Source organism: Zootoca vivipara, chromosome 16, assembly GCF_965207765.1.
Source record: "Zootoca vivipara chromosome 16, rZooViv2.hap1.1, whole genome shotgun sequence".
NCBI lineage: Eukaryota > Metazoa > Chordata > Lepidosauria > Squamata > Lacertidae > Zootoca > Zootoca vivipara.
The window spans coordinates 13,138,681-13,157,754 of NC_142599.1; the positions used below are offsets into that span (position 1 = coordinate 13,138,681).

Below are 19,074 nucleotides of genomic sequence, written 5' to 3' on the forward strand. Positions count from 1 at the left end.
AATTCTTTAGCTGTTATTGTTGTTGTATATATTTATTTACTTTGAAGAATCATATCTAGGTAAAGGGACCCCTGACAGGTCCAGTTGTAGACGACTCTGAGGTTGCGGCGCTCATCTCGCTTTACTGGCCAAGGGAGCCGGCATACAGCTTTCGGGTCATGTAGCCAGCATGACTAAGCTACTTCTGGTGAACCAGATCAGCGCACGGAAACGGCGTTTACCTTCCCGCCAGAGTGGTACCTATTTATCTACGTGCACTGGCGTGCTTTCGAACTGCTAGGTTGGCAGGAGTAGGGCCAGAGCAACGGGAGCTCACCCCGTCATGGGAATTCGAACCGCTGATCGGCAAGCCCTAGGCTCTCTGGTTTAGACCACAGTGCCACCCGCATGTTGTTGTTTAGTCGTTTAGTCGTGTCCGACTCTTCGTGACCCCATGGACCAGAGCACGCCAGGCACTCCTGTCTTCCACTGCCTCCCGCAATTTGGTCAAACTCATGTTCGTAGCTTCGAGAACACTGTCCAACCATCTCGTCCTCTGTCGTCCCCTTCTCCTAGTGCCCTCAATCTTTCCCAACATCAAGGTCTTTTCCAGGGAGTCTTCTCTTCTCATGAGGTGGCCAAAGTATTGGAGCCTCAGCTTCACGATCGGTCCTTCCAGGGAGCACTCAGGGCTGATTTCCTTAAGAATGGATAGGTTTGATCTTCTTGCAGTCCATGGGACTCTCAAGAGTCTCCTCCAGCACCATAATTCAAAAGCATCAATTCTTTGGTGATCAGCCTTCTTTATGGTCCAGCTCTCACTTCCATACATCACTACTGGGAAAACCATAGCTTTAACTATACGGACCTTTGTCGGCAAGGTGATGTCTCTGCTTTTTAAGATGCTGTCTAGGTTTGTCATTGCTTTTCTCCCCTTCATGGATCAATGCCCCTTCATGGATCAATGCCTTGTCGTGGCGAAGGGGCTTGAATAACTCAGAGAAGCTATGAGCTATGCCATGCAGGGCCACCCAAGATGGACAGGTCATAGTGGAGAGTTTTGACTAAACGTGATCCACCTGGAGAAGGAACTGGCAAGCCACTCCAGTATCCCTGCCAAGAAAACTCCATGAACAAAGACAACAGGCCACCCGCATATAGATTAATTAAAAAACGTCCTCAGCAGTACAGATATTTGGCATTTTTTTAAAAGGCTGTTGCAATGGTTGGTGAGTGCAACAAGTAACAATGGAACGAAAAAGGCTGTTTGCCCCCGGCCCCCTCCAAAATAATAATTTTAAAATGTTCATAAGATGAAAACTGCTTAATTGGAATTTTAAAATGGACCCAGTGCGGGGGGAATTGAGGAAGTCAACAATGTTAAGTAAATAATATAAGATTTGAGATGTTTTTCTTTTTTATGTTTTCTCTTAGTACACCCCCCCCCCCCCCGGTTTTGAGTTTTTTTTTGTGTGTGTGTGTGTTTTGTATTTGGAAAATGAATAAAAATTATTTGAAATATAATAATAGTAATAATAATAATAATAATAATAATAATAATAATTTTATAATGTTAGCAAGCAGCGCACAGGGCATCCTCCATAAAAACACTTCAGCAAAACTCAATTACAGTAGGAGACAAGATAAATAAGACCAGGGAAAACTGCTTACATTGAAAGATATAAAAGGATAAGATCATCAGTAGTAAGCACATTGTACATGTTGGGAATGCATTAGTAATACCGATGTTAAGTATTCCTGATTTTTACATAGTATGAGGAAGGATGTTGTGGATTGTCTTCCTTATAATTAACCAAAAAAAACCCTCCCATTTGAAGTTAACTTGTCTGTCTTCGACGTACCATGGAAAACTCACAATTTGGAGGTTAGTGTCTAGTTTCTCCATAAATGCAATATGCCACACTTTGTGGTACCAGTTCTAAGCACAGTAGCAGCCTGATAGTGCAGTCCTATTCATATCTACCCAGAAGTTAAAACGCCACTAACTCGGTGGGACTTACTCCTGTGCATAGTGTTGCAGTCTAAATCAATTCCCTTTAAATACTTTTAAGAAAGGTCTGAAATCCTATTTTAATAGGACAATTTCATGTAATGAAAGTCTATATAAGGATTGTAGTCAGTTCATTATATATTGTAGTCGACTTAGTAAATCTGCATTCGTTTGCATATGAGGGGGAGCAATATTTGTTGCACATGGGAAAGTAACAGTTCTAAAGCAGAGATGAGGAACCAACGTGACTGGATTACGACTTTCATCAGGCACAGTCAGCATGCTCAATGGTCGGGGTGATGGGAATTGGATTCCAATAACAGCTGGAGGAAGTCGCATACCTGTGTTGGCCTGGAAGGGTAACATTTCATGTTATATTCAATGCAACACTGTTGGTCACTTAATGGTGCAGTATTCATGTTCCGCTCAAGAAATGTTTTGTCCTGGAATAACACTGTTGCACAAGAGAACGCATAAGGTTGCTGGTAACTTCGTTGCACATTAGACTGGGCAATCTCTTGCGTTAGATTCCTCTGTCGCGCAACATTTTGAATCTCTTTGATAAGGAGATAGGCCAGGCTCAGGCCAGTGTTTAACAAAGTGTCCATAATGTATGAGATCTGGAAGTATGCTGTACAGTGGTACCTCGGTTTATGAACACAATTGGTTCTGGAAGTCTGTTCATAAACTGAAGCGTTCATAAACTGAAGCGAACTTTCCCATTGAAAGTAATTGAAAGTGGATTAATCCGTTCCAGGCGGTCCGCAGAGTACTTAAACTGAAGCGTTCATAAACTGAAGCGAACTTTCCCATTGAAAGTAATGGAAAGTGGATTAATCCGTTCCAGACGGGTCCACGGAGTACTCAACCTGAAGCGTATTTAACCTGAAGCATGGGTGTAATTGGTTCCAGAAGTCTGTTCATAAACTGAAGCGTTCATAAACTGAAGTGAACTGTCCCATTGGAAGTAATGGAAAGTGAATTAATCCGTTCCAGGTGGGTCCGCGGCGTTTGTAAACTGAAAATTCATAAACCGAGGTGTTCGTAAACTGAGGTTCCACTGTACTGTACTGTACATGAAAAGTGAGGCATGCTTTTTCACAGTGCGCTAGTATATGAGAGATTTGTTATAGCATAGCAGGTGCTATAAATTTAGACCAGAGATGCAAAAAATGCAAAACTGATTTTTTTTTTACTTTATTTATGGTGGAAATGCACCAAGGCAAATAAATTTTGGATACCATAAGAGGTAATGGAAATAAAAAAATGCAAGTACAAAGAGAAAACAAAATTTTATTTTATTTATTATTTAAAAAACATACCTGCACATTTCTGAGAGTTAATGTTGTATATTGGGGTGGAAAACCTTTGGCCTGCAGGCCAATCTTGGCTGACTAGAGCAGGGGTCCCCAGACTTACCCGCCTTTGGGCTGGAGGGCAGGGGAGTGCGCACCCGTGCGCATGCGCACACACACTTACTGGCGCGGTGGCACGCTTCCAGGTCGGGAAAAATCGCTGAAAATCGTTTGTACGCATGCGTATGGGCCTCCCCCGACCCGGAAGTGCACCGGAAATGACCTCTTCTGGGTCGGGAGAGGCCTATATGCATGCTCAGAAATGATTTTCGGTGATTTTTTCCCGATCTGGAAGCGTGGCGGCGGCAGCAGGCGGCAGAAGAGCGGGCGGCGGCAGCGGGGGTCGTCGCAGGCCGGATTGGGAGGCCAATTGAGCCGCATCTGGTCCGCGGGCCATAGTCTGGGGACCCCTAGACTAGAGTGTCGAATTTGACCAGTGATGCTATTTCCCCCAAATTGTGCCCACTTGCCAATCAACCAACATAATTTGTGCATATGACAATCTAGATGAATGTTGGCATCAAGCTTTGTTATGCAAATATTGGAAACAATATTCAGTTTTGACAATGGTTGAATGGGACTAAAAGTTGCAATGATATGTTGCAAGTTTAAGAAGGTCAACAGAAACAACAGAAACATATACAGAATTGGGAATCCTTTATTATATTTTTGTATACAGCAGCGTATTCTTCAAAAGGTGTTATGTACTTTATGAGATGTTGTAAAGTATATACTGTACTTAATAAAGTTTACGGTATGTAATTTTATGGATTATGATTTGGGATATATGGGATTCAAAGACTTTATTAGACAGTTTTAAAGATGAATTTAAATAGAATTAATGCAGAGCTACCTGAACACTCTTACTCTCAGTTGTGGTTAAGTTTAGTTGAAATTAAAACTACTTACTTCTAAGTAAACATGCACAAAATTGTAAAATTCAATAATTAGTCACTCAAGCCCTTCATAAAATCATATAATTATAGAGGAGGAAAAAATGACAAAAGGTTTATTTTCTATTTATTATTTGCTTGAGGTCGGGTGTGTCTGTGCTGCCTCCTCTCTCAGCCTAAAGTTTCCATCTAGACCAGGCATAGGCAACCTTGGCTCTCCAGATGTTTTGGAACTACAACTCCCATGATCCCTGACCATTGGGCCTGTTAGCTAGGGGTCATGGGAGTTGTAGTTCCAAAACATCTGGAGAGCCAAGGTTGCCTATGCCTGGTCTAGAATATGGGGAATAATACCAACTGGGATTGTTGTGAGGAAGTCAACAGTATGTATACAGTACAGCAGAGATTGAGAGCCTGTAGTGCTCTTCAGTCACTCTTGGACTCCCAACTTCCACCAGCCCCGGCCAGCATAATAAACAGCCAGGGATAATGGAAGCTGTAGCCCTACAAAAACCGGAGGTCCACACCTGATACATGAAGGTATTTAAACACCTGCTATATCCAAGATGTTGCTGGACCCCCAACTCCCAATACTGAGGTTCCTGCAGCATTTAGAGGGCCGCAGGCGGGTCTTGAAGCAACTTCATACACCTGTGGCCTTGTAGATGTTGTTGGACACCCAATGCACTCGGTCCCAGATAGGAAGTCCGATAGTCTAATTCTCTCAGAATATTGGACTTGCTATCTGGGACCGAGTGAATTGGGAGTCCAACAACATCTAGAAGGCCACAGGTGTATGAAGGCCACAGGTGTATGAAGTTGCTACACTCTTGTAGGCCGATAGGTTTCCCGTCTTTGATACAGGGAGTTTCAAAAAAACTTCACACACCAGGAGGAGGGAACCTGTGGCCTTCCAGATGTTGCTGGAATCCCAACTCCCATCACTCCAAGACAGCAAGTCCAATAGTTGGAGATGATGAGAGTATTGGGTGTGGGTGTGTCCTCCTGCAGCATCTGGAGGACCACAGGTTTCCCAATTTGGCAGGTCTTGAAGCAACTTCATACCCCAGGAGTAGGGATTTGTGTTGTACTCCCAACTCCCACCATCTGGATTTATGTAGGACTCCAACTCCCATTATCCAGATTTGTGTTGGACTCCCAGCTCCCACGATGCGGATTTGTGTTGGACTCTAACTCCTATCCCCCCTGACTGTTTCCCCTGCTGGCTGGGACCGATGGGTGTTGGCAGCTCCGGCAACAATGGCAATATCCAAATGCACCATTTCAGGAACAACTGCTAGGGTGGGGCGGTTGGAGGCTTGTGTGTCATTTAATTGATTTTGCATCTGGTCCTGAAGTCACTTCAAAGCAATCCATTCCAATCTGTTGCAGCCAGACAGGATGACCCCTCTGGAATTTGTCACACAAACACACGTGAGAAAATTTGCCAATCTGTCTGTGCTTGGCTACCCGGAGCTGAACTACATGACCTTCCTTTCTTCCCAATGGTCAGGGATCCCTTTACCTTTACCTACATATAGGCTGCCTACATTCCGCATGTGCGAATGGGTTCAGATACCTATTAGGTCCATAAATTCCCATAAAGCATATACTCAACACAAAAAACAGCGACAATTTGTTGTTGACAAAGGGCAGCTGGACATATAACGGGCCCCATTACCTTCAGTAGCTTAGGGCCTCTCCAAACCTAAATCCGGCCCTGCTTCCACCCCATGGTAAATTGATAATAATACTATATCTGGACCTTTCACACAGTCTTCCAGACACGCGGAGAGGACCCACGACTTGGCAGAGAGAGAGAGAGAGAGAGAGAGAGAGAGAGAGAGAGAGAGAGAGAGAGAGAGAGGAGGCAGCATTTTCCAATAAGAGACAACCCTGTATCATACAGCACAGGAGGGACCCCTAGCTGCACCCCAGCAACCCACCCTCTCAGAAAAGGGGAGCCCAGGGAGCTGGCTGCAGCTGAGGGGCTCCCCCCCCCAAAGGCTGCTTTCCCCTTTCTTCCCCTTCCCCACGAGCGAGCCCAGCCGCCCTTTCCCTCCCCGGCCCCCAGCCTCCTCCCTGGGCGTCGCCTCTTGTTTCCCGCCGGGCCGCTTAGGTCGTCGCCCTCCGCTGACTTCCGGCGTTGCCGGGGAGCCGCCGGGAGCGGGGGATGCTGCCGGGCGGAGGCAGAAGGGGCGGCTGGCGGGACGGGCGGCCGGGATGGAGCTCCCGTGAGGAGGCGGCGGCGGCGGCGGCCGGTGGTGGGACCGGGGCGAGCGCAGGAGGAGGGTGGCAGCCCATGGCGGCGGGGCTCCGGCTGTGAGGCCAGCGGCGGCGGCGGCGGCGGCGGCGGCGGCGGCGGCGGCGGCAGCAGCGACTCCCCAGCCCTCGCCTGCCTTCCGCCGCCACCACCACCCGCAGCTCCCTCGCCAGCCTCGCGGAGCCTGCCCCGACCTGCAGCCGCCCTCAACACGGAGGCCCAGGCACCCGAGCAGCGGGAGGAGGAGGAGGAGGAAGAAGAGGAGGAGGAAGAGGAGGAGGAAAATGAAGCTCCTGAAGCCGACCTGGGTCAACCACAGCGGTGAGCCAGAGGGGATGCGTCTCCGGCCGCCCCTAAGAGAGAGGGGGACGGGACGGGGCTTCTCGGGCAGGGTGTGGGAGAGCATGTGCAGAGAGCTTACCCACCCCCGCCCAAGGCTCTGGGGAGGTGCTCTCGGATTCTGTGCATGTGCACAGCTCCCGCGAGCCTCTCGGGCAAGGCCCCGGAGAAGCAGGGGGAGGGCTGAGCATGTGCAGAGTTCCACACACACCCCTACCTACCTGTAACACACGCACCTGTTCTCCTCCTAAAGGAGTAGGGTTGGCTCGGAGCATGTGCAGCTTAAGTGATCTCTGAGCATGTACAGAGTTTATCTCTCTCTCTCTCTCTCTCTCTCTCTCTCACACACACACACACACCTGTTCTCCCCCTAAAGGAGTAGGGTTGGCTCAGAGCATGTGCAGCCCTCCATGGTTGGACTCCCGAGAAGCCAAGGGATATCTGAGCACGTGCAGAGTTTCTCTCTCTCTCTCACACACACACACACACTCATGCACACCCCTACACACCTGTTCTCCTCTTAAAGAATTAGGGTTGGCTTGAAGCATGGTTGGGCTCCAGAAAAGCTGAAGGATCTCTGAGCATGTGCAGAGTTTCACACGCACACACCTGTTCTCCCCCTAAAGGAGTAGGGTTGGCAGCTCTCCTTGGTTGGGCACCAGAGAAGCTGAAGGATCTCTGAGCATGTGCAGAGTTTCACACGCACACACCTGTTCTCCCCCTAAAGGAGTAGGGTTGGCTCGGAGCATGTGCAGCATCCTCAGTTGGGCTCTGGAGAAGCCGAGGGATCTCTGGGCATGTGTAGAGTCCCTCCTTTCTTTGTTGCTGAGGATGAGGTTGACAGGTGTTCCACAGCACACACCTAGGAACCTGCTTTGCATTGAATCAGGCTGTCAATCTGTCTCCGAAGGGTCTCTGAGCACCTGCAGAGTGGTGGCCCCTTCTCTTTATTACTGAGGTATCCACTGGGCATACCCCACACACTTGGTGTGAAGCAGATAGAGGTTTCCAGGGTGCAGTTCAGTGAACGTGACTTTCTCTGATGTTTTATTTCCTCGCATTTACATTCCATCTTACTTCCATCATGGAACCCAGGGTGGCTTAGCTTTAATAATGATAATTTATAATAATAATTTATTATTTATACCCCGCCCATTTGGCTTTCCCCAGCCACTCTGGGCGGCTTCCAACAGAAATATTACAATACACTAATTTCTTAAAGATTAAAAGCTTCCCTAAACAGGGCTGCCTTCAGGTGTCCTCTAAAAGTCTAAAAGCCAGGTAGTTCTTTTTCTTTTTGACATCTGGTGGGAGGGCGTTCCACAGGGCGGGTGCCACTACCTTTAGAAAAGTAGTGGTCTTGCATGCCTTCTGGCTGTACTCTGAGATCAGACCATACTTTGGGACACACAGGTCAATCTCTGAAATTTTCTGAGCATATACAGTTGGAAACTCTCTCTCCTCTATAATAAAGTCCAAGTGTCTCTGCGTCTAGTCCCTGTGTCGGTGGGATTGCGCTACTGCGCATGTGCCCCACGGACAGCCGTTGGGACTTAGAACGCAGAGCGCTCGGACGGGCGGAACTCCTTCCAGCGCAGCCACCCTCTCTCCTCCTGAGCCCTGCACCATGGAGGAGGAGCGGTTGGGGGAGGAGATGAGACCGCTACTCACAACGGTAACTGAAGAGCGGCGGGAGGCAGGATGGAAGTTGGCGCACAGCGGCGGCGGTTGCGCACGGGTGAGAGGGAGGGGGGACATGGAGGGAGACGCTCGCGCCCCTTTCTCTCCCGCCTTTCCCCTGGGCTGAGGGCTCGGCCGGCCGTTGCTGCCGCCGCTGCACCTCTTTGTGAGGGCAGAGCCCCGCCGGGCTCCCTTGCTCCGTGACGGGGGAGCGCCGCCACCGCCGCCAGTGGCGGGGGATTAATGCCCGAGGAGGCGACACAAAGCCAGACGCTCTTTTCTTTCCGGTCTTGAGTCTCCCCCTCACACACACACGCACAAACCGACAGGTGTCAGTCCTCTCTCTCTTTCTCTCGCCTCCCCACAGCCCTCCCTTCCACTTTGCGCTTCCCCCCCTTCATCTCCGCAGCCAAACACTACGAACAACAACAACAACAGGAGCAATAATGTTGTGACACGTGGATGGAATTAAGAAGGTTTGCAGTACTGTACATGTAATAGCGGACTTGCAGTGGTAAAAGCATTTAACAAGTCTGTTTTTACAAATGTTTCACCGCATATGTTCTAGCACCCGTTAATTTAACGGGCTAAATGATACTAGTATATACATAAGCTAGGTGCCAAATGGCTCCTTAAACCAAGGTTACAGTTGCCAAAACGGGGTGTCTAGTTGCCATTTTGGGGTAAGACGGCTCCAAAGAACTGCTGGCACAAGTCTTTATTGCACTTGTGCAGCTTAGAAATCAAAGCAACCCCCTCGAGCTCTTTGCATTAAGCTAAGTAAGTTTTACAAGATGTCAGCTGCAAGCCCTTAATCTGACAGTTTGCAATAGGAGCAGAGCAAGGAGAGAGCTTTTCTATGCTACTTTAAAGTAAAGCGGGGATTCGAACTGCCGACCTTCCGATCAGCAAACCCTAGACTCAGTGGTTTAGACTCAGCGCCACCCCGTCCCTACTTTGTGCTACTTTAAGTAAGTGTTAATAGCATACTGCTTCAGTATAATCATACCCCATGACAGCCATGGGAAACTGGGCCTGTGGGAGTGGAGTGGGGTCATGTCGTTTGAGCCTTGAGGCCATTTTGATCAAGTCATACCTACCTTCCATATGGGATGCGGGTGGTGCTGTGGTCTAAACCAGTGCTCCCCAACCTTTTTATCGCTGCGGACCAGTCAACGTTTGATAATTTTACTGCTGCCCGCTGAGGGGGGGGGACGTTGATTGTTTATATTTTATTTAGATTGTTTTGATTTAATAATTTTAATTTAATTGTATTTAATGTTCCTTGGGCGGCCCGGTACCAATTGATCCACGGACCGGTACCAGTCCGTGGCCCGGGGGTTGAGGACCACTGGTCTAAACCACTGAGCCTAGGGCTTGCTGATCAGAAGGTCGGTGGTTCGAATCCCCGTGACGGGGTGAGCTCCTATTGTTCGGTCCCAGCTCCTGCCAACCTAGCAGTTCGAGAGCACATCAAAAGTACAAGTAGATAAATAGGTACCGCTCCGGTGGGAAGGTAAATGGCACTGCTCTGGTTCGCCAGAAGCAACTTAGTCATGCTGGCCACATGATCTGGAAAAACTGTCTGCGGAGAAATGCTGGCTCCCTCAGCCAGTAAAGCGAGATAAGTGCCGCAACCCCAGAGTCGTCTGCGACGGGCCTTAACTGTCAGGGGTCCTTTACCTTTTTTTTTTTACCTCCCATACACCTGATCAGGTGTGTTGCAGGTAAAGATGTGGCTGAGCAGAAACAGGATTTGCAGGCACTGCAGAGCACTGTGCCCTGGGCTTTACAAACCCTGATGATCAGGTGGCCTGTATGTATGTAAGTGTGTATGTATGTGTGTGTATGTATACACACACACACACACACACACACACACACACACACACACACATATATATATATATATATATATATATATATATATATATATACACACATACACACACACACACCGCTTATATTCTCAAATGGCTGAGAGACAGTGACCTGACTTGGCTAGCTCCAGCAATCAGCTGATCCTTGGCACTTGCAGAATGCTGTTCACAGTACTAAGTTCACAAGACTGGAGACCATCAGTTGATTTTTGACATTTTCCACTCTGATGTCTGGTGATTAACAGGTGGGGAAGCCCCATCTTCCTGTCAAATGTGACCTGGGGCAAGCAGGGAGGTGATAAGGGAGATAATGATTTGGACTGTGGGTCACATACAGTTCCCCACCTTTGCTCTAGGAGAACCTGATATGTAATACCTGATTGTATGGTGAAGACCAGGCTTCCCCAAACTAAGGCCCGGGGGCCGAATGCGGCCCGCGAGGCTCTTTTATGCGGCCCCCGGCAACCCCCCTGCCCGCTGCTGCCGCCCGCTCTTAATGGCATGCTGCAGCTGCCCACTTCCAGGTCCCCGGAGTGTCGGAAATAGCTTGTGCGCATGCGCAAGCGTCATTTCCGGCGTGCTTCCAGGCCGGAGGAAGTGCATGTACACAGTGTTCTGGCAACCTGGAAGTGCGCTGGAAATCGCGTGTGTGCATGCGTATGGGCGCGCACTCTTGGGGTGGAGATTGACCACAGAGGCTCCCAAGGCTGGTTGCTTTGTCATTCAGAGAGAATTAGATTGTTGTTGTTTAGTGACCCCATGGACCAGAGCACGCCAGGCACTCCTGTCTTCCACTGCCTCCTGCAGTTTGGTCAAACTCATGTTCGTAGCTTCGAGAACATTGTCCAAGCATCTCATCCTCTGTTGTCCCCTTCTCCTTGTGCCCTCCATCTTTCCCAACATCAGGATCTTTTCCAGGGAGTCTTCTCTTCTCATAGGTGGCCAAAGTATTGGAGCCTCAGCTTCAGGATCTGTGCTTCCAGTGAGCACTCAGGGCTGATCTCCTTCAGAATGGATAGGTTTGATCTTCTTGCAGTCCATGGGACTCTCAAGAGTCTCCTACAACAGCATAATTCAAAAGCATCAGTTTTTCGCAACCAGCCTTCTTTATGGTCTAGCTCTCACTTCCATACATCACTACTGGGAAAAACATAGCTTTAACTATACGGACCTTTGTAGGCAAGGTGATGTCTCTGCTTTTTAAGATGCTGTCTAGGTTTGTCATTGCTTTTCTCCCAAGAAGCAGATGTCTTTTAATTTTGTGACTACTGTCACCATCTGCAGTGATCGTGGAACCCAAGAAAGTAAAATCTCTCACTGCCTCCATTTCTTCCCCTTCTATTTGTCAGGAGGTGATGGGACCAGTGGCCATTATCTTAGGTTTTTTTTTATGTTGAGCTTCAGACCATATTTTGTGCTCTCCTCTTTCACCCTCATTAAAAGGTTCTTTAATTCCTCCTCACGTTCTGCCATCAAGGTTGTGTCATCTTTCGGCAATCTTAATTCTGGCTTGGGATTCATCCAGTCCAGCCTTTAACGTGATGAATTCTGCATATAAGTTAAATAAGCAGGGAGACAATATACAGCCTTGACATACTCCTTTCCCAAATTTGAACCAATCACAGGTAGGTAGCCGTGTTGGTCTGAGTCGAAACAAAATAAAAAAAAATTCCTTCAGTAGCACCTTAAAGACCAACTAAGTTTTAATTTTGGTATGAGCTTTCGTGTGCATGCACCCTTCATCAGATAGCTCATACCAAAATTAAAACTTAGTTGGTCTTTAAGGTGCTACTGAAGGAATTTTTTTTAATTTTGAACCAGTTATTCCATATCCAGTTCTAACTGTAGCTTCTTGTCCCACATAGAGATTTCTCAGGAGACAGATGAGGTGATTAGATTATAAAGGGAACCCTGACCATTAGGTTCAGTCATGATCCCGACTCTGGGGTTGCGCCGCTCATCTCACGTTTTTGGCCGAGGGAGCCGGCGTACAGCTTCCAGGTCATGTGGCCAGCATGACAAAGCCGCTTCTGGCGAACCAGAGCAGCACACGGAAACGCCGTTTACCTTCCCACTGTAGCGGTACCTATTTATCTACTTGCATTTTGACGTGCTTTCGAACTGCTAGGTTGGCAGGAGCTGGGGCCAAGCAACGGGACTTCACCCCGTCGCAGGGATTCGAACTGCCGAACTTCTGATCAGCAAGCCCTAGGCTCAGTGGTTTTAACCCACAGCGCCACCCGCTTAGATTATAGGATGAAAATAAATGGTTCCACTGGACCAGACGGACTGATTCGGTTGCGTAGCAAACCTTATTGCATCAGACCAGGCCCAATTGAAATATTATTTTCCCGGTGCACATAACACAAGAAAGCGCATATTCTGAGGATGCGGAGCATAACTTTTTAAAAGCCCCTTACCAGGTGTGCATCACCCAGATTACTGAGCTGCTGCTACATGCACATTCTGCAGTACTTATAGCACAGTCCTGACCATGTATACTCAGAAGTAAGTTCTGTTGAATTCAGCAGGGCTTACTCCCGGGTAAGTGGGGTTAAGATTGCAACCTTAAACTTGTTTTTTGCATACAGCATCAGTAAAAATAAGTGGGGTTTTTTTTTCCGGTGGGGGGGAATGTGTCTCCTCGGATTAAATAACATCTAAAGTGGGTCACCATTGCTCTGTCCATTTATTCAGCATGGGCAACAAGTGCCTCAAGAGAGTGGAGCTTTAATCTGGAAGGACAGGAAATTGGGTGTCTGTCTGCATTTTGAGGAGAGAGGGGCAAAGTAATCCACCCCACCTACCACATGCTGCAGAAGTTCGGCTGGATACCGTATCATTTACCTCGTCTCAGAAATATCCCCTTAGCTGATGGTCTGCAGAGACAGGCTGGTGCGGCTTCTTTTGGTGTTTAGGGTGTTTAGTGTTCTTTTGGTGTTTAGTGTTAGGATAGCTTGCTGTTGTTTATGGGTGCTTTAGAGCATGGGTAGGCAAACTAAGGCCCGTGTGCCGGATCTGGCCCAATCGCCTTCTAAATCTGGCCCGTGGACGGTCCCGGAATCAGCGTGTTTTTACTTGAGTAGAATGTGCCCTGTTATTTAAAATGCATCTCTGGGTTATTTGTGGGGCATAGGAATTCGTTCACACACACCTCCAAATATAGTCCGGCCTCCCACAAGGTCTGAGGGACAGTGGACCGGCCCCCTGCTGAAAAAGTTTGCAGAGCCCTGCTTTAGAGCCCTGCTAGAGTAGGTTGGAAGGAATACCCAGGGTGCATCTGTCCACAATTTATTCTGGATGGGCAGGGCTGTCTTAAGTGCCCCTGGCGCCGTGGTGCGACAGATCCCTCCGGCGCCCGCCCCGCCCCGTTTCCCAGCGCGGTGGGCGGGCGCAGCACGGCTGCCACAGGCGCTGCTGCGCGGCGGGCGGGCGGGCAGGCACAGCGCGGTTGCCGTGGGCGCAGCTGCGTGGTGGGCCGGCCAGCCGGCGCCATGGTGCCCTGCGCCACCCAGCCTGCACGTAGGGCCGGCCCTGTGGATGGGTACATAGTTCTGTCACTGCCCGTTCTACTATTTAACACTGGGCAGCATTCATTGTTTTACCCTTTTCAAATCACTCTTTGACAATGGCCTAGAATAGTTGGTCTATGAAGCAAGCTTACTTAACCGGAAGCCCCAAGCTTTGTGGAATAGGAGTTGCTATAACGTTGCATCTCTGTGTGATTTCATATATATTGCTGCAATTGGGAGCTCCTTTGGAAATTTGTTGTAAAGGCTGAGCCAGTCCCACTCCGAAACACACATAAACACCAATGAAAAGGGTGGGTCATGTGGCAAACACCTCCCTGCAAGAATACAGTACAGAGGTTGATATCCCACGGCTAGGACCTTCATGGCCCTGCTGGCCTCTGGGAAGCTCACACATCTATGATCTATTCAGACACTGTAGGAAGCAGCACGCCAGATTAGGCTGCCCTTTTTGAGTTAAGCTTGCTTTAGAGGTCCGCTGCTTGTGGATTTTGAAAATAAGACTCCGGCAAAGTCGCTGATAGTGAAGATCACTATTAACCACGCTAAGAATTCCGACTGAAAATGTTCAGAGGCGTTGGTTTATGCCGTGGTCCTCTTCAGTGTCTGTAATATCTTGTGTTGGGCCTTCAAAAAGTGGCAAGTTTTCATGGTTTACAAAGTGTAAGAAAAGGACCAGTTCCGAAGAGGATAGGTAAACACAGGTGTATTAGCAAGTGAAAGGAAAATGATTTTTAAGTTCTTAACGTATCAGGTGCAGCCTGTGTTCTTGATATCACCTGTCCCTGGCGGGCGGGGAGAGGATGCCTTAAATAAAGTTAGTGTGACTTTTTATGAGAATGCTTTTGAAGTGTCAAGGTGTGCTTATTTATTACACTTTTATCTATCTGCTTTCTTCTGGGATTGAGCTGGGGGTGCTATTGATAGGGTTTGCCAGGCATTGCCCAAACCTAGACAGTGCCCTCGGTCCAGTGTAAGAAATTAGCCAGGCTCGTTTGCTATTTGCTATTGGCACGGGTCCAATTGTGACCATGTGGAGATCTCTGGGTGGCAGGTTGGCAACTGATATCTCCATCTGGCTGGCCCCTGCAGCAGGTAAGCAGAAGAGCTCATTTATTGCATTTATATCCTGCCATTTTTCTCCAAGGAGTCCATGGTTCACAGACACCCACTCCCCCAATCTCCGTCAATCCCTACAATGACCCTGTGTTGTAAACCACTTTGAGGTCCCCCCCCCAAAAAAAATTCTTTAAAATACAAAGTGGTATAGAAATGAAAAATAATAATAATACTTCTCATTGTAAAAGAAAAATGGCGCCTAGACATTCCAATGTGGCAACTGCAACCTAGATTTAAGGTGCCATTTGGCAATTAGCTTATATTTCTGAGTTTCTAACACTCTTCATGTTCCTCTTGTTGTGACTGTATAGGCTTGGCAGGTACAATTTGTTAGCTAGGCCAAAAGCTATACCTACTGAAATTTTGTTTTCTTGCACCAGTGTCCAAGGTAGAAAGAGTTCCTTCCACCTTCTGTTGCTTCTGTGCTTTTCCTTCCTCATTTATTTCCTCTTTTAAAAACAAAACAAAAACCTAAATATAGAAGCAGAAAGAGATTGTGGTAGAACCGCTGTTGTGACTAGGGCTGGGTGATGGTATAACAGTATAGCGTCCAAAACTGGTTTGAAGTCCAAATTGCGATATTGGTTTAATAGTTTTTGACCTGGCCAATATATTGCAAATTATGGTGTGTGTGTGTGTGCTATGCAAAAATCGCAATGTGGAAAAAAGCATGAAGCCAGCCAATGCCTCTACATCCGGTAGCTCCATCCTTATTTCTGACATTGTGATATCTCAGTATATTGCGACACTTAACTGGTGATATATCACAAAGTTGAAAACCAGATATCGCCCAGCCTTAGTTGTGACCTACCTTGGATCAGATTGTGCCTTCCTTGAATGGTAGTTCACACTTCCAAACGCTAATAGCAGAAGGCTTAGTTTGAGCCTGGTTATGACCTCTTCAAAGGTGGGAAACCCTGTAACTGTGAAAATAACAGGACAGAAAGCAATCTGGGCCATACCATTTTGGAATGTGTACCTTAGGGCAGTTGATATTGACTTCAGGGGGAAATGGAAGAGTTAAACGCTAGTTCCTGCAGCATAATGTACTGTTGTGGTTGCTGCTTGTGTGTGGCGTGCCTTTGGGCTAGAACGCTGTAGCTTGGATAGTTGCAGAAGAACCTTCTGGCCCAAACTGCACAAGCGTTCCAAACCAAGGCAAGCTGTCATTAGGGAAATTGCTATAACTAGGCAACTTGTTCATAAGAATGCTAATTGTAGGGTATTTGGGCTAGTAAAGCTGATTGTCGAAGTGATGCCTGTAGAAAAGAATGGCATAGATCTGTCCTCATCCAGACATCATGCCTCTGAACTGCTGTAGTAAGAAAGGAAAGAATCGGAAACCCTCTAAATGAGCTGCTATTAAGAGACATACCACACTCCTTCCTAAGTAATAAAACACTAGGTTCACAGTGGAGGTACCTCCAACAGAGGGAGAAATGCTCGAAGCATGTAGATGTTCTACTAGATGTATGTTTAAATAATCTGAATATTTTGTTTGCATGTTCTTGTCATAATTTGCATGCTATCTTCATCAGTATTGTTTTAAGAAAGGAATTTGAGCTGCTGCTTGTATTTCAGAGTGACCCCCTCTGTTTTCACACCACACTCCCATCATCCCTGACCATTGGTCATGTTGGCTGGGGCTGATGGGAGATGTATTCCAAAAATGTCCGTAAGGTCACAAGTTCCCCATTCCTGCATTAGAGGCCTGCCTCGTGCCTTTTAGCTGAGATTTTTAGGATTCCCTAACACAGCTCATTGGGCTACCCTGCTGGTGGTGTAGAGAGGGAGCTCATGAAGCCTAAGGTTCTAACCAGGCCACCCGAACTTGTGGGTCTTGGAATGGTGTGTGTCACCAAGTGATGCCAATGTTTGTTTATTTAAAACCATGTATATCCTGTTTTCTAGAATCCTGTTTCCTGGGACCCAGGTGGCGCTATGGTTAAACCACTGAGCCTAGGGCTTGCTGATCAGAAGGTCGGCGGTTCGAATCCCTGTGACGGGGTGAGCTCCCGTTGCTTGGTCCCAGCTCCTGCCAACCTAGCAGTTCGAAAGCACGTCAAAAATGCAAATAGATAAATAGGAACCGCTACAGCGGGAAGGTAAACGGCATTTTAGTGAGCTGCTCTGGTTCACCAGAAGCGGCTTAGTCATGCTGGCCACATGACCCGGAAGCTGTATGCCGGCTCCCACGGCCAGTAAAGCAAGATGAGTGCCGCAACCCCAGAGTCGGTCACGACTGGACCTAATGGTCAGGGGTCCCTTTACCTTTATATCCTGTTTTCAGCCATGGAAGTGGTTTAAAAGCTGACTTACAAAAAACAATTACAAGCAAATTTTGCATAAAATATAGGCGTCTGCAGAGCTGCAGCCATCAAAGCAACCGATAAAGTGAAATACTGCTAGAAGCTTGGGTGTTCTTTAAAAAAGAAGAAGAAGCTTTTTTAAAAAAGTTTTAATTCGTCTTCTAAATAATATTGTATAAGTATCTACTGAGTGTAGGGAAGGGCTGTAACTAGGATTGAGGTTCATGCTTTGGATGCAGGAAGTCTTAGGTTCAACCCCTGACATTTCCATGTAGGGCTGGGAAAGAAAGATTCCCGCCTGCAACCTTGGAGAGCTGCTGCCATTTAGGGTAGCTAAAGCTGAGCTAGATGGATCAGTGGTCCAATTCAGTGACAACAATTGCATGTCACTTCAAACCATCGTTAAACCATTACCAGCAAATGGCACAACAAGACTTTCTGATGAATTTCCTTGCGGAATTGGATCTTAAAAGTTAAAAGGGGGAAAAGGGTGTAGAATTCAACATCTCCTTGAGCCATTACTATCCGGGTGCATATATTTAAACAATAATCCTTTTATTTGTAATAAAAAATACTGCGACTTTCCCAAATGCCCAAGGAGCAGATCGTCAAAGTGGCTGCATCCTGCATAGCCCAGTTGGTAGAGTGTTATGCTGATCATGCCAAGGTGTGGGACAGCTGTGTATTCCTGCATGATTCTAGCATATTTTAACTCGTATGATTCTAGCATGTTCAGACTTTTCAGATCTTTGGAATAAGTTTGTCCTCGGGGGGTGGGGGTGGGGACAAAATATACTCAAGCCTATTCATTTAAATATTTTCGGGCGGAATGGGACCTCATTGGTTTATCAAATGCAATCTTCTGCACGAAGCTAAAATCCTCCCCCAACATATCAGTTTCGGTAGGTTTGCAAATACTGCTATGAAAACATAGCTGCGTGTACCGTTCCTTATCTTGCTGTTTCCAGACAGCTAATCCCTGTAATCCCAGTGTATCATCCTTTGCTCATCTGTTACCAGATGCTCAGTCCTTGGTGGAAGAAGGTGTTCCATAAAGTAGCCAAAGCTTCATTCAGACCTCCGATGGCTGGCAGATTTCAGAAAACGTTATCATTAAAAATGCACATTTGGATAAACTTTTACTTAGCTTTGAGTCTTTATTCTTTTCTCACCCCCCCAAAAAAAACAACCCAGAAGGTTTTGAAGGGTTTTTACAACGTCTGCTTCAATATGAGGACAACTCCAGACTGTCACCTAACAGCAGCTGTTATAGCAAGCTGCAAACAGGGGGAGAAACAGGACTCTTCCATCAGTTCTGCTGAAATACCAGCTTCCCAGACTTAAGTTGCCTGAACATTTTCCATTCTAGCTGGTCAGTATAAAAAACTGAAGCTTCAGAAACAGGTGCCTCCACACTCTGCCTACTGCTCAATCCCCATCTCTCTCTCTCTCTTTTAAAATTTTGTGCCGTGTCGAAAAGATTGTAAGCCTGAGAGCAGGGACTCTCTCGGTTTTCTTTATTGTTCTGTAAGCCTCCCTGACAAACTCTTTGACACTAAAAAAGCAAGGTAAAAATGCTTAAACGGACAGTGTGGAAAATTGTTGAATTTCTCTCTGTTTGAATTCATTGACCCCTTTTATAAACTGGTGTGTTGCCACCCCCCACCAAAATAAATGTTTTGCGCTTCGATATTAGGTGGACATTTTTTGTAAGGT

The 19,074-nt window shown here is 47.2% G+C and overlaps 1 protein-coding gene across 1 annotated transcript in view; it reads left to right on the forward strand.

Annotated features, from left to right (window-relative positions):
• The first annotated feature begins 6,481 nt into the window (after positions 1-6,481).
• HIRA (histone cell cycle regulator) overlaps positions 6,482-19,074 on the forward strand; it is a 56,571-nt gene continuing 43,978 nt past the window's right edge. The window contains exon 1 of the mRNA XM_035098234.3: positions 6,482-6,822. Coding sequence (XP_034954125.1) covers positions 6,786-6,822 — 37 coding nt within the window. The 5' untranslated portion in view covers positions 6,482-6,785. The remainder of the gene's footprint in view (positions 6,823-19,074) is intronic.